The 16,759-nt window shown below is 36.9% G+C and overlaps 1 protein-coding gene and 1 long non-coding RNA gene across 11 annotated transcripts in view; both read right to left on the bottom strand.

Moving 5' to 3' along the window:
* The window catches only part of LOC129776872 (protein disks lost), a 654,166-nt gene extending 641,620 nt beyond the window's left edge, over positions 1–12,546 (bottom strand). For 3 of the 10 annotated variants that reach the window (XR_008743174.1, XM_055782764.1, XM_055782767.1), the window contains exons 1-3: positions 6,050–6,275; positions 491–737; positions 115–379 (exon numbers count right to left, since the gene is read on the bottom strand). Coding sequence is in view for 7 of the 10 variants with exons in the window: in XM_055782764.1 (XP_055638739.1) it covers positions 115–312 (198 nt within the window). In the remaining 3 variants the exon portion in view is untranslated. Of the gene's footprint in view, positions 1–114; positions 380–490; positions 738–5,756; positions 5,943–6,049; positions 6,276–12,167 lie in introns of those variants that run through there. The other 7 variants (XM_055782770.1, XM_055782772.1, XM_055782765.1 and 4 more) reach the window with 6 other exon arrangements.
* Positions 12,547–13,333: 787 nt separating this feature from the next.
* LOC129772996 (uncharacterized) lies at positions 13,334–14,219 on the bottom strand. The gene is made up of 4 exons (XR_008742659.1): positions 14,108–14,219; positions 13,745–14,046; positions 13,499–13,687; positions 13,334–13,439 (listed from the first exon to the last, which is right to left on the bottom strand). It is a non-coding gene; the product is annotated as an uncharacterized LOC129772996 (long non-coding RNA).
* Between the last annotated feature and the right edge of the window lie 2,540 nt (positions 14,220–16,759).

The raw sequence follows: 16,759 nt of genomic DNA, 5'->3' as shown, positions 1-16,759 counted from the left end.
ATTCATGGTTTTCATACGATTTGTGGAACTTGCTGGAACGCGGAGACAGAAAGAGAACGAGAATCCTGCTGGAATCACAAAAACAAGCCAGAAATAACCCGGGACCACATTTACCTGATGTGTGTGCGACGTGGACGCCGCCGCTGTTCCCGGAGATGCACTTTTTCCCGTGCCGGCGAATTTTCCAATTTCCGGGTGCGGCACGGTCTGTTTGTTTAACGTGTTGCATACACGCTGCATTGGTCGTAGTTTCTCGATTGCCGCGCGACTGTATCCGACAGCGGTTGTCCCCTCCGACGCATTCACACTCATGCAGCAGCATCGGCACCAGACGAGAATGTTTCATTGATTATACTTTCTGCTGTTGCTGTTGCTGCTGCTGCGGAAACCGAGCGGCGGCGCGTCATGAGTGGATGGTTGACTGATTTGCACGCGGTTCGCGTGAAGGCGGAGGATTGCGCGACGCGCGCTTTCATTCACGCATACACACCCAGAGCAATGTGGGATCCAGAATATTTTGTTGGCGCACAAACACACACGCAGTAGACGATGACAAGCTGGGCGCACAACCACGGCGGCGAAATTCTTCTTTGTTCAACTTGACACAATACACCGATGGATGCATATTTGCGTTGGAACGCGGGACTGCGGTTTCGTGCATAATATTTGTGCAAATTCGCGGGAGAGCGAGAATCGCAGCATAACGATAGCCGGACACGCGACGGAGCAGAACACGGCTGCGTCGCAATGCTTTTCTTTTGTTTTTCACTTTCTTCGCGATTCGCGTTTCCATGCGTTGTCAGGGTTGTAGTCGGTGAAATTATAGATATTCTATTTACATATCTTTCTCGGGTATTTTCGTGTTAGCGTCACCGGAGCCGAAATACAATAGATAGCATTTTTATTGTTCGAACTGGCATTCAAATATTATTTGTATTTTTGTTGCCTTGTTGTATGCAGTGTTTTGTTATTTTTTAGTGCTACGAAAATGCGTATTTGGGATTTGGGGTATTTAAGTATAAAAGGCACTGGAGCGCAATTTTCATTATGAATTCTTTTTTCCTAATTAAATTTATTCTGAGGTCAACGTAATTTCGACCGATCAATCGAGGATAAGGAACAGAGGCGGCCCTAAGCCGCCGAGGTGACGCAATCCGAGTCGGCCGCCGACCCGCTGTCGGAAGCGGCGGCCTTTCGCAAACAAACCTGTGTTCCATCGATTGCCCAGTTAGTTTGAAACTTAGGAGACGATCCTTTAGTTAGGCATTCGTTTGCCCGGTTAAGCTTTGCTTTGAAATATATAATTTATATTTCAGTGGAAAAAAACCGGGCAAATGAATGCCGTCCGCTAACGCTCGGTCGGACATAACTAAAGAATCGTTTCCTATGCTTCAAACTAACCGCGGTTCAAGGGTTTCATTGGGTAAACTTACGGTGCACTTTTCACACATTTGCTATTTCATCAAAAGTAAGTTACCTGGCATCAAGAAAATTCACTTTTTCTCAGATGGATCAGGTGGTCGGTACAGAAACAAGATGACAGCCTTTAATTTATGCCATATGAAAAAAAACTTTGGTATAGATGCGGAGTAGAACTTTCTCGCCACATGCCATGGCAAAGATCTATGTGATGCTTCCGGAGGAGTCTTGAAACTGAATACAGGTCGGATTCGATTATCCCGAGTATTGATTTTTTTTCACTCCGGATAATCGAGTCAAAACAATGTTTTTTCTTTATTTGTTTTTTTTTGCATGTTTTTTTCGTTTTTTGAAAATAAAAGAGAAATTTGATTTTTAATTCATCCCATTAATGTCAGAAAACATCTTTCTCACATGAAAAAAAATAATTTATCCAGATTCTCTCAGGAGGTGATAGACGATCATATTTGATGAGAAAAATCCTCCTACGCATATGTTCGAATTTCAACAATGACAGAGTTACAGAACTATTATTGTTTCGGACTCTGTTGCTTCAATCTGGCTCTACATTAAATAGTACGCTACGGAAGACGATTCTGATCCTTTCATTTGAAAGATGAGAAAATTTAGTACAGGATATAGTAGTGGAACAACTAATTTAGTGAATTTTAATAACATTTTGGAAGTGAAGCACTTAAAAGTTAATAATTTCTAATGTGTTATTATTAATTTCATCCTAAAAATTTACAATAAACTAAATTGTTTCTATCAATCAAAATGAAGTTCTTTAACCGCTCCACAATTTGTTCTTTGACGCACAACTTCTATCTTTCTTAATTTGGCTGCAATATCGATATAAACAATTCCTGGTGAAAATTCAAGCAAAATCTTCAAAAATCACGATTTTTACCACACTGTACAAGTAATAGCCACTAAAACTTCACCTTAACGTAAAGGTTACATTTCTTCATGAAATAAGTCATATTTGAAATATAAAAAAATATTTTTTTCAAAACTGAATATAATCGAGTCCAAAAATAATCGAATCACATATAATCGAATCTGTATATATCCGAGTCCGACCTGTACTGTATTCAACTAGTCATTAAATACCAATTTTGAGGGGATTGCAAAAAATACATAGCCGACCATTTTGTGGCGTCGATCTTATTGAATTTATGCTGTTCATAGTGTAGTGTATCATCCAAATCAAGCCATTCAGCCATTTTTTGCGGCGGCCAAATTGAACTTTTCAAGATCATGGAATACGCAGTTTTATAATGACAGTAGAATTAAATGTATGTTCCAAATTTCAGATCAATCATTCAACGGGGTCAATTTTCTATTAATGTGGGACAACCCAACTAACATTCAAACATACATAGAAACAGGTCAAGCTGAATTTTAACCATTCAAAAAGTAATTAGTTGTTTGGGGACTGCGGCCGTCTTGAAATTGTATTTTTCATTATCTGCTATGTTCTACTAGTCGAGAACTTTCTTTTGATACATTTTTGGTCATTTTTCATAAATAAATGTGTTCTACTATGATCATGTGAAGCAAATATACGGAACTCAGTGATATCATAGTGCTAGGCCTTGTGGAGGCGATCTGGCGTAGTGGTAACATCGATACCTCTCACGCTAAACGAATCACGAGTTCAATTCTTACTCCCGACATTCTTCCAAAAATGGAAGTAAAAGTGACGAACCAGCCAAAATGTATATAAAAATTTACTTTGAAAATTCATAACTAAAAAAAATACATATATATTCGAATCTATGCAATATGAATTCTTTTTTTTTTTATTTCAAAAATACTCTATTTCAAGAAAATTAAGAATTCATTAACCATAGAATTAAGGAAACAACTTGTTAATTTATGCTAGTTGAAATATAGTTAAGAGTTTGGCTCCTTTAAACTTATGTAACTGAGCCTGTAAAAATAAACGGATTAATAAAAAAATAAAAAAGAAAAAGAAAATTAAGAAAACAATAATTCATATGACTTAAGGATCAAATTAATAATAACACAGTATAAACTATTAACTTTTTTTTTTCACTTCCAAAATGTTATCAAAATCCATTAATTTAGATGTTTCACAACTATATCCTGTACTAATTTTTTTCATCTTTCAGAATCGTCCTACGTAGCCAGTTTAAGGCAAACAAAGCTCGAAACAGAAAAGAAGTTCAGTACCTCTGTCATAGTTAAAATTCGAGCATATGCGTAGAAGGATTTTTTCATCAAAACGATCCTCTGTCACCTCCTGAAGGATTTTGAGTATATATATTTTGTAGTTGTAGTTAGTTGAATAAAAAAATAAAATTCTTCTTTTATATTCAAAGAACAATAAATATATGTATAGAGGTCGGACTCGATTATATGTGATTCGATTATATACAATTACCGTTCTGAATCATATTTCGGACAACATCATATTTCGGATACTTTGTTCTAATATCTTGAAATGCTTGATGCACTGATGATATAACTATCAAATTAATATCACAATTGCTTCTTTAGAGTGATCCCTTGGTTTCACTATCATTTCACATGAGAACTACATTTGAATTAGAACATAACCGGCAGAAATCTTACAACACTACTCATTATCGTTTGTGTTTGACGTTTCCTTAGCATAAGCACGTAGAATTTACCCGTTCATAAATATTCAAATTTCTTCCGTGTTTCATCAGTTCTCATCATTGTTAACAGTTTACTGTGATTGCTTGGTAAGTGTTTCACAGTTGACTATAAAATATAATCAAGTGTAATGTAATTTTCGTCCAAAAAATTACGAAATAATGTGTCCGAAATTTGAATTCAATCTGTCCGAAATTTGATTTAGTGTCCGAAGTTTGATTTTTATTCCCTTCATTTGAAAAGCATTTTATTCGATGATTTTTTTATGTTTTCAATGAAATAGATACCAAAGTAGAAAGCTTAAAAGCATATTGAACTAATTTATTAAAAATATCAACCAAATAATACCTGTGCATAAAGTTGAGATCTGTTTTCTGCATCATATGCCTTAAGCGTCCGAAATATGATTCAGAACGGTATATACAGTGGGGTAAAAATTGTGATTTTTGAAGATTTTGCTTGAATTTTCACCAGAAATTGTTTATATCGATATTGCAGCCAAATTAAGAAAAATAGAAGTTGGGTGTCAAAGAACAAATTTTAGAGCGGTTAGATAGCTTCAATTTAATTGAGAGAAACAATCTGGTTTAATGAAATTTTTTGGGATGAAATTAATAATAACACATTAAAATTATTAACTTTTAAGTTTTTCATTTCCAAAATGTTATTAAAATGCCCTAATTTAGATGATCCACTACTATATTCTGTACTAAATTTTCTCATCTTTCAAATTAAAGCAACAGAATCGACTTGAGTAGCGTACTTTGAGACAGTTTGAGTTTGAGCTTGAGACAACAGAGTCCGAAACAGAAAAAAAGTTCTATGACTCTGTCATTGTTGAAATTCGAACATATGTGTAGAAGGATTTTTTTCATCAAATATGATCGTACATCACCTCCTAGGAGAATCTGGATAATTTTTTTTTTCATGTAAGAAAGGTGTTTTCTGACTTCAATCTTTTTCTGAATCAAAAATCAAATTCCTCTTTTAAATTCAAAAAACAAAAAACATATGCAAAAAAACCAATAAAAAAGAATTTTTTTTCTGACTCGATTATATACAGGATTCGATTATATACAGTGAAAAGAAAACAGAAACTGTATATAATCGAGTCCGCGCTGTATTAAACAATAAAAAAAGTTTTTGATTCGATTATATATAGTGAACATAAACTGTAGACTGTATATAATCGAATCCGTCCTGTAGCGTCCTCTTTCTCTAAACACTAATACAAATATAAATACAAATCCTAATAATGGTAACAAAATCCATTTACTTGCGAATGTTTCTTCAAAAAAGATTAGCTAATTGACTTTAATTTGATAAGTCGATCATCTGATTCGGTCCAGCAGTTCAAAAGTAATGATTTTTCAGACCACCCTAAAAACACCCTGATGAAAAATAAAAAAAACCGGTCTAATATTTTGTGGTAAGGAACTAAACTACGAATTTTCACGAAAATCTAAGAATCACTATATCGGTTTGGCATGGAATGACTGTATCTAGATTAGAGATGAAACGGATATCCGGTAACTATCCGGTTTCCGGATTATTCGGTCAATATTTGCTATCTGACCGGATACCGGATACTTCGAAAACCAGTATATTGAATTGTAAGAAAATGCTTTTGTTTTGGAAAACATGAGTTTCCAAAGGTACAATTGAAGTTCTTCTTAACATGTTCGTCTTACCCCCATATATGTATCCGTTCACCGACTACAACCCTGAAGCATGCCAACTGAGCAGTCTTGCATTCGACCGCCTTCAATCATTTGCACCACATTCGACAACAGTTCAATGCTGCTCGCGAGAGATGAACCGGAGAGAGTTTGCCGATGCATTACCGTGCACATTTCATTTCAATTCGGAAGAAGTCGCTTCAGTGGAATATTCCATAGCATTAGCATTGTTCGACGGCACTCACAAAAGAACAATAGAAGTGTGACATTGCTCTCGTGATGCATTCTTGAAAATGACGACTTACATAAAATTACACAAAAATTTACAACAAAAAAATAAAACACTATTTCAACAATCATACAGCATTCTACGCGTATTTCAAACTATAACATAACTATACAATGTGTGTCTGTCTCGCAAACTCGCGATCGTTAGTTAGAATCACAATCTCGCGGATACAAAATTGCTCCTCGCACCCCGAACAACCTGCGATAACAATGGAGGAACTCACATTTTGGAGCACGAACCCAGACAGCCGGTGGATCGATGGATTCTAGGGCAGCATTCCGAGAACAAAGAGCTGAGTGGCATTGTTTCGAGGCGGGGAAAACTGAGTGACTTGCCGCCAAGCAAGCGCGCATGCTCACGCTTTGGACGGTAAACAGAATAAACAACCGCCCGGCGTTTGATATTTTCAGCTATAATGCTGGAACGTATGATAGTTGATGCCGCGGATCATAATACAAGAGCATAATAGTAATAGTTTCAAATGTTCATTCGAGCTCATCGAGAACGAATGAACAAAAAAGGAAAAATAAAAGTTGAAAACATAAGAGTCCATACGATCATGTTCGTGACCGGCAAAATGTTGTACGCGTGTTTGGGGCGAAAACAGAGACAGAGGCGAAGTTCACCATGGCAGGCGAAAAAGCGACCCTGTTGTAAATACTGTCGTGTATATGAGACTGAAGCGAGTGTAATAGAGTTGTATACCTGGAAATATTTAGTAAACTTTCAACTGTTTGAAAACTTCAGAATTGGTTGAATTAACTCGCATTTTAATTATTTGGAATTGAAGAATAAGAGGATTCGATATAAATAGATTTTCAGCGAACAAATGACTACAAAAATAGAAGGTTATGTTAAAGTTTAGTTAAAGACACGATCACATTCTTAGAATGAGACTACGAAATTATTATATTCAATTCGCCTGTTTGAGTGTCTTCATAGCCACATTGGTTACGCGTTCGCGTACTAAGCGATCGATCGTGAAACTCTGGGTCCTTTTTTGCGAGTATAATGGACAATGTCCTTTTTTGTTGTTATAGAATAACTACGTCAACGCAACAATCATCAGCCATGGAGATCTGTTCACGGTCGGAGCCCTGGTCTCTCTCCATCCATAGAAGCTCTGTTGCTTGCAACAAAAAACATCGGGCTGTTATGCTATTAATAACACAATAATGATCATAACAACTGTCTCCGCTGTTAGACAGAAGGAATACTCTTACACCTAAATGGCTATTATATAATTTACAATATGTATCAATACAATAGATATGCGATATGTACACGAATAAATCTGTCTCTGTTACAGCTAAAATGCTAATGAACCTAAATAAATAAATGAACAAAATCGCCTGTTTATCATTTCGGTTTTTCTATAATAAGCAAATCCTTAATAGAAATTTGTGTTGACCATGAAAAGGGGCGATAGTTTGCGTGGTTTTGGACATCTATCTCATCGTTTTTAAAAAAGCTTAATTGAAAACTTTAGAACCAATTCTCATATGATGTCAACCGTTCGCTGATTAGAGCAAAAGGGAAAAAGAAATTTTTATTTCTTACCTAACATTAATAACATTTCCGAATCTACCGAATTCTTAATTTGTTGTCGTCAATCTAAATTGTAGACCGATATATTCTTAATACTACTTAAAACTACTTACTTAAAACTAAAAATCTAAAGAGAGCTGGCTGGATAATTTATCCGTTTAATTTAAAAGACGATTTTAACAAGTTACAGAATCAATTTTTTTTTATTTATTTATTTATTTCGTCAAACCAGCGTAGACTAAATATGCTGCCCAAATATTACAGTGAAATTTAACGATATCTTATTCTATTCAGATAGTCTTTGAGCATTGACCTTGGCATGGTTACATCAATTGTTTCTCTGTGTTTGTTACAGAGGCTCATCATACGATTAATAGGACTATATTTGGCATAATTCGTTTTTCGATAATCTATGTAGAAAATGTTAGGGTTTCTCAGGTTCCTAATCGGTACGTAAAAATTTAGGTTTCCTTATATTTCTTCTGAGTCCACTCGTTGTGATATGATATCAATAATAAATAGAATCATGGCAGAGTTCCGACGTTCTTCTAGGCTTTTAATATTGATTAGCATACAGCGTGCTTCATATGGAGGTAGATGATATGAAGACCAGCCTAGTTACGAAGAAAATTGTTATTGCACAGATTCAATTCTGTCTTCGTGTGAAGTTATGTAGGGGAACCATACAATACTACAGCATTCGAGAATTGATCTGACGTATGTAATATACAATGTTTTTATTGTGTACGGATCGTGGAAATGGTAACTAAAGCGTTTAATGAAGCTCAACATGTTATTTGCTCTATGGATGATTGTATTATAATGATCCACGAAGGTTAGTTTCGAATCTAAGATCACACCTAAATCTCTTACTCGTTGACATCTACTGATGGGTTGATTACCCAGTATAACACCATTGTTCAATGGTGTTCTTCTTCTTGTAAATGTAATCAAAGTGCATTGCAGTGCAGTGTAAACATTCGAACATAGTTTTTACTTTGTCATACATCTGTCAACAGATTGTTCAGGTTCGGTTTCAAATCGTTACTTTGCTTGTTAGTGTCGTGATACTTTCGTTTTTCTTGGGCAAAGAGTGTATTCGCGATGACAAAGGAAAAGTGTCGACGTCTGTTGGCAACTTTCAATAAGGGACCATAGTTTGGGTCCCAAACTCGTTAGTGTAATACCCCTCAGATTAGAAGACATGAAGCCAGTTTTCAAATGTTAAAATTTGAACGAAAATTTTGACATCATGTTATTTAATTACTTAAAACACTTATTTCTGACTTTTATTTAACCCTTTGTCTATACATTTCCAACATTGTTACTGAAACTTTTCATTTTAATATAAAGTTGTCTTCGAAAACAATTTTTGTACAAGATTATTTATTATAAACAGGATGATAATTTGGTACGGAAAGGTTGATTTTCATTCATAACTTTACTTTTGAAAACGTGTTCATTCCGCCTGAATTTTTTGATTATCATATAAAGTTGTCTTCGAAAACCATTTTCGTACAAGATTTTTTCTTTTGAACAGAGTGATAATTTGGTGTGGAAATGTTGATTTTAATTCATAACTTAAATTTTGAAAACGTGTTCATTTCGTGTTCATTTATGTACACAGATGTAGAGTTGTATGATAAGAGAGATATTTATTCATCCACTTCGGGCTTTTATATAATTCGACGTTACTGATATGGAGAGGAAACAGATGAATTCAAAATCATCCATAATATTCAAGTGAGTATAATTTCGGCGCATTGGATTGAATTATTTATAGCATGCAAATAATTTCTAAATACATGATCGTCTAAAAATTCAATATCAAACACTTCCATTTTCAAAAAGTAAATACTTAGTTGTTACTTTTATTCGGTTCCCGGAATAAATCGCCACAGAAAACGACTGCAACAGAAACCACCGCTTATAAAATGTGTAGTAGGCTATAAATATTGTGGCGCGGTATTGTATTTCAAAACAAGAATTAACCGGGCAAACGTATCGCCCCAGGCAAACGTAACGCCCCGGGCAGACGTATACCGTCCGACGCTCGCTAGAGCTCGGTCGGACATTGCTAAAGGATCGTATCCTATGTTTCAAACTAACCGGGCAATCAGTGGATCCCAGGTTTGCGTGCGAGACACCGCCGCTTCCGACGGCGGGTCGGCGGTGGACTCGGATTGCGTCATCTTGGCGGCATGGGCCGCCTCGATTCCTTATCCTCGCCAAATGGGGACTTCGTCCCCATTACATTGTCCTCAGAATAAATTTCGAAAAACGAGAACAAGAGAATAAATTTATAATAGAAATGTGAGGCACATGATGTTTTTCCCGCGCCAAATATTTCTAGCCTACTACACTTTTTCTAAGCGGTTGTTTCTGTTGCAGTTGTTTACTGTGGCGATTTATTCCGGTCACCCTTTTATTCATACCAAACGTAGTAAAAACTCAATCTCGTTGCTCGACTGCTCGATTGAGGTAAAGCTGAATTTTGTTTTTATTCATATGGCCTTATATTTTATGGTTTTATTGTGTTTGTAAGAAGCATGTAAAAATATCCGCTGCCATCAAACACATGCTGAAACATTCCGGCACCCGTAAAGTCACGAATAGAACTCACTGTTCTCAAACTAAGAATCGATAAAATAAGGAAATCCAGGTACAAAGACAAAAGGTACAGCGCGTAATTAATCCTCAACTAATATTGAAGAATTTACAACTCTAATGATTGAGCTAGCGAGAAGTGAAACAGGTTGAAGTGATCTACAGTACTCTCTATAATCTCTAACGTTGTTGGCAAAATCTATCGAGAAGAGTTTAGAAGCGGACTTCTAGAAAGATGATTTCATAGATATTAGGAATTGTTTTTGGAAATCATCCTGCACGCTTAGTATCAAGTAACAAGTACCTATTCACAAGGAACTTTATAAAATTGAACGAAGAACATGCAAATCGGTCAAGATCTCCCAGCAAATAATAAAGAATAAAAATACAACACTTCAACAATGTATTTTTATTTTTGCGATGCATATTCACTATGCTTGCATTGATACGAAACACACAAAGGAGAAGGAAAACATTTGCAATTGAAATTCTGTCCTTGCGTAAAATTGCTTTCGGCGAAAGTTTGGAGAGATGGATTTAGCGATAGTAATTCCAGTCGGAGTACCCGTTATCAAATTGTTGAAGTGAATTATTCAGAAAAACTTTCAATCAGCAACCACTGCCTGGAATAGGTTCCGTCCGATGGAGCGAAAAGCATTACGCGCAGCCACCAGAGGAGCATGAATCACAGCGTCGACGTTAACGTGTTAAAAACGTTTAAATTATGATAGGAAAAATGGAAATCAAGAAAAAACTTTAAATAATTAATTAATAATTATTATTCTATATAAAGCATGTTAAAAAAACTTTCGGTCGTTTCCTGAAAATAACCTGAAAATAATACTCAAATAATACTCAGTTTATAATGTTTCGAGTTTCATGATTTAAAATGTTTGTTTGAATTCAAAAAAGCAGTTAAAGCCCATCGAATGCATAGTGGAATTGATAGCAGCACTGCTCTATCATATCAAGGAACGGGATGAAAACGAAAATGTTTAGTACTTAGCTGAGTACGCGTCCTAAATACGCTGAATACGATTCATTTGTTCACAGTGCATAGAAGCGAGACAGAAGCTGTAAACGAAGCCACTGTTGTAATACATAAATGTTATGAACCCGTTGTTAAGAGAACAAGTCGAAATTGATAGCCCTGGTACCAGGAAGATATTTTCGATATTGACAGGATTCGAATTAGATTTCTCAATGAGTGACCAATTCCAGTACTATTAACTTGGACCATGATGAGTTAGCTCACAGTATGAAAAGTGCCGTTTAAGGTATTTTATTGACCATGGGCTCAGGTATTCCGTTTTTGTACAAATCATAAAAATACCCGTCAAATATCAAAGATGCCTCAAAGATAGTTAATTCGTTAAAAATCATTAGCAAGTACCATTTCGAATGATTCAAACTCAATACTAAATAATGTCGTTTCAAATAAGCAAACGATTTTTTAAATAAAAAAAAACCTAATACATCGCATTAACTCGTTAAAAACGGAAAGTGTTTTTATTGTTATGCTATTCATTATTTTCACCTGATCAAAATAATTCAATCACTTATAATAAATGTGAACCTCAATCTAATGCTCACGATTAATATGAATGGTATCTTTTATCTAAGCATATAAATTCAATTTGAATGGTTTAGGTTTTTCATTAATTTCGAAATAAATCGCTTTATCTTTGGATCAGTGTATATGCATGCCTCAGTTTGACAGTCGGACCGTGTAAACACAGCTGAATGAGGCAAATGCTGAGCGACCAAAACAGAAACGTAAACAAATATTCGCGCATATACATCGATCAGATGTAAACAAATCTCTCCAGCAGAATGTTCAATTCATGTTTCTGATAAGAAAATCAACTTTTTTGAGTGTTTTTTACAGTTGGAATCTATCTTGTCATCATTTTGTTCTCATTTCTTAGCAGAATTTGGCGTTTGGATGTTGTGAATAAAAGAACGGATGGTTCACTTACCTCGAAAAGCTTCAGAAACCGCTTCACGAACTCCTCTGACGAACCAAATTCGCCAGCCAGCATCGTATCCAGGATTGTCTCAGACATTATTCACCACAGCACTAGACTGAAGCACTCAGAACTTTTGAACCACAATACACTTGAAAAACACGTTTCGCCTCGAATAGGCTGTATGAAATTTGCACTATATGATATACACTCTATTTTAAAATATTTCACATCCTCTTGATTAACACACAATTTTTCTTCCAATTCGTACAAATCACTTAAAACACTGGAAATCATGCAAAACGTACATCACGATCCGATAAACACCGCAAATATCGTCACTTGCAAAACAAAACATTCGCGAGAGCAGCACGGGAAAACAGCATTGTATACACGACTGACAGCTGATTTCGCGCTGAGCACGCACGTGTTGGTGTGCGCTGCGATCCGCACAGCGATGTAAACACGAGAGAACTCAGCGCGGTGAGTTATTCTCGGGGGGGCACACCAAACGGAATCTTGAACGCGGATATGCTCAAATATTACAGGATTTTCATGATTATATATGAATTTACTCCAATAGATGAAAGATTTGTGACGAATATTCAATGTGTCAATTAAGTTACGGGACAGCTAAGGAAAATGAAAGGTTGAACAAATTATGTTAATACTTGGTGATTTCATTATTCAAAGAAGTTCCCTCTAGCTTCAATAAATGTTTCATTGTTTTAATAGCGATTAGATAAGATGATACCCAGTCCACTTTGTTGTGGCAGATTGGTCCCAACAAATGGTGTCGACAACGGTACCAATATCGTGCCATTTTGCAATGATTTTGTCGACCTACCCTTCGTCTTCGACAACCAATTACGAGCCAACACTGTGCCAATCTGGCACCACGTTGACCGTTCGTAATATTGCTCGGATCTCATTATGGCTTTATTTGTTTTCATGAAAGTTGAAACAAAAATTGAAAAAAAAACTTCGATAGAAATTATTTATTTGATATCCAATGCGACTTTATATAAATCGATACTAATACTAACACTATGATATGTTGTATATAATTACGAAAAAAAGCTGTCCTACACAACACGTTACAATGAACGAAACAATCTTTTACTGGAACATTCGGCGAATACATTTTAAGCATTCATAATTATCGTCCGATGATTATCCTATAATGACTACCGTAAAATTATTCGATGCGGCTAGAATGAAACTTTAGTTCAAATACCACCATTCTAAATTATACTTTGCGGGTGTGGACGAATCAGATCTTCACTAAAAAGTAAACGTAGAAAAAATAAATTGATTGCAATTGTTGTCCAATTGAATTTTACCTGAACATTCCTATTCAGTTAAAGTTTGGGATGTTGAAAGCATCATCTATATCATCAATAAGTGGGTTTAACACGATCGTTGGATGCAGGTCCTAAAGCAGCTGCTGACGAAGCAGTTAGAAATTCAAGGTTAGGTAATTGTTACGATGGTCCATGCATCAGATGCTTTTTCTGCAACTGCGACGTTCTCTGAAATAAAATGCTTTTAAGCTAACAATTTATAGTATACATTAAATTGATATGCACATCTGGCTGCTACTGAATAACGCTCAATCGCTGATTTTATACATGTTCATTTGTTCCTCAAATAGTGAGAATGTTTTTTTCTTTAAAGTCTGATTGATCTGTATGCATTTTTACATAGACTTGTGACTGCAGATCCGGATGCATCCATTACTACATCAATTATATCCATACAGGTCTGATTGAAGACAACAAAAGCGAAATAACCACATCAGATGAAACTTCGTTGGAAACATCCGTTGGCGATATTGTCTTTGAAATCTTAAATTTATTGTCATCACTTCACGTCCTTCGTTTGCTATTCGCTGAAATTCAAAGAAAAGGCATCAAAATACAAAATCCAATTGTTATTTGAAGAAAAATTACCTGTTTAAGAAAATTCTTCACTCAGTTCACTCTTTTCGCTTTTGTTTATTCGAATGACAGTTCAGTGAGAAAGAAGAAAGGGAATCGATGCAGTGATGCTGTTCCACTAAGTACTAGTTATCGTGTACTTTTATAGTTCAACTTATGGACAGTTTAGCCTGCGGGGTGAAAGAGGGGGTTTTTCCAGCACTTTACACCGTTCCGGTTGGTATTAGGTCCATAACCGCTCGAAAGTATAGTAGAGCGGGTACTCTTCAGTATCTGTTCGGCCAGATGGATGGGTTCAAAGCCAAGATATATTTTGAGGGCGGGAACTTAATTGATATACGGAATATATCTATTTCTAATTAATTACACTGACTATATTTGAAATTTGATCAAAATTATTTTTTTTATTGATGGCATGAAAGTATCTAAAATGAACATTTTGGATTGGATTGAGGTCTGCGTTTCCGGATGTCAATTAAGTTCCCTGTATCAAGATATATCTTGTCATTGAACCCATCCATCGGACCGAACGGTTACTGAAGAATATAATCTTATGATTAGCCATCAGGTAGCCCAGACCTCAATCCACTGGATTATTTACTTCGGATCAAGTTGTAGGAGCATGTCTGTGCACATTCTCATCGAAATTTGCAGTCGTTGGAAAATTCTATCGAGATGGTAGGCCACGAACTATTTCCAGCAGTATTTCCTGAAGTAGCTGAAATAAATTATTAAAATTTTAAAATATTAACTCGATTTTTATTTTTACAGGCTCAGTTACATAAGTTTAAAGGAGTCAAACTCCTATCGTATATTTGGGACATGTAATCAAGGTCTAACCGAGCCAACACATCTCTCACCGGCATATTGGGCTGCCGAATGTTAGACGCGTTCGATGTCGTGGTAACCTTGGCCACAAGCACAGATATTGCTATCGGCAAGATTGAAACGAAAGAGTAGAGTAGCGCGTCTAACAAACAGTAATTGCACATGAGTCGAGAGAAGGTGCGAATAAAGTCCCGACTCAAGTCCAGACTTTTGAACCATGGTTTGAGACAAACCTAAGGATTAACCCGATTTGATTCGATTTGATTTTCGAATGAGCGATCCAAATGTTCTACAGAGCGACTACACACAGAGCGGTCCAAATGTAATCGCATCGATGGGTCACGCATCGAGTAATGTGCAAGCGCATCACGAGAGCGACTCAATGTTGTACGTTAATCAATCGCCACAAATATTTGTTCGTCCGATCTGAGTTGTCTATTTTGTTGTGTTAGTAGTTGAATTGAAATTCTCGTTCACGCATTTAAAGGGTGTGTCACATCAAATTGCATCACGGAAAAAACGCTGTAGAAATTTAATTTTTAGGAATTATATCTTCAGCTTTCGCTTATAATCAGATAAGAGTGTATAGATCACGTTGGCCATGCTTCACTGTCAATTTTTCGTAAATTTGGAAAAATGTCGCCGAACGAAAAAGAGCGTCGTGAATTAATCCTGTGCACTCATTTCGAGAATCCGGAGTTGTCACATCGGGACATCGGTAAGATGCTGGGAATCGTCCAATCCACGGTCAGCAGAGTACTAAAACGATACTTCGAGAACCTAACAATCGACCGGAAGGTGAAGAACGGCAAAAATGGATGCTCCGTCAGTGAAAAAGATCACAAGCGCGTAGTTAAGCAGTTTAGACGTGATCCGAGAAGTTCGGTCCGGGATGTCGCCAATAAGCTGAATTTGTCAAGTTCATTCGTCCAGCGGACCAAGCAGCGGGAGGGCCTGCGTACATACAAGGTTCAGAAGGCTCCTAACCGCGACGAAAGGCAAAACATGGTGGGGAAGACGCGAGCCCGGAAGCTGTACACCGAAATGCTGACGAAGCCGCATTGCCTGGTAATGGACGACGAAACCTACGTCAAAGCGGACTTTCGTCAGCTGCCGGGCCTGTTGTTCTTCTCCGCAGAGGACAAATTCATCGTTCCGGAGGAGATTCGCAAGCAGAAACTATCCAAGTTTGCCAAAAAGTACATGGTGTGGCAAGCGATCTGCTCTTGCGGAAAGCGGAGCGCCCCCTTCGTGATGACCGGCACGGTAAACGGGCAGGTTTACCTTAAGTTGTGCCTACAGAAGCGCTTACTACCACTATTGAAGCAGCACGAGGGCCCGACCATCTTCTGGCCGGATCTCGCTTCGTGCCACTATTCAAAGGACGTGTTGGAGTGGTACGAAGCCAACGGGGTCACCTTTGTGCCAAAGGAAATGAACCCGCCCAACGCGCCCGAGCTTCGCCCAATAGAGAAATATTGGGCGATTATGAAGCAGGAAGAACCCAAAAGTTGTCAAATCGGAGGCGGACTTCAAGAGAAAATGGATTTCTGTTCAAAAAAAACTACAACCTGACGTTGTACAGAACCTTATGGACGGGGTAAAGAGGAAGGTGCGAGCATACGGGCTTGGGCTCGAAGTATGAATAAAAAGAAAATGCCAAAAGTTGTTTAATAGTTTTTATTTTACTGTCTAAAATTTTCAAAAGGATCGGTCTACTGGGCGAATTTCTGCAGCGTTTTTTCCGTGATGCAATTTGATGTGACACACCCTTTAGCTTCGTGTTCCGTTGGTTAATTTACTAAACGCGGAAGCCCAGGGCCATGGCCACAGAGG

Source organism: Toxorhynchites rutilus, chromosome 3 (assembly GCF_029784135.1).
Source record: "Toxorhynchites rutilus septentrionalis strain SRP chromosome 3, ASM2978413v1, whole genome shotgun sequence".
Taxonomy (NCBI): Eukaryota; Metazoa; Arthropoda; class Insecta; order Diptera; family Culicidae; genus Toxorhynchites; species Toxorhynchites rutilus.
This window is presented reverse-complemented; position numbering and strand designations above follow the sequence as displayed.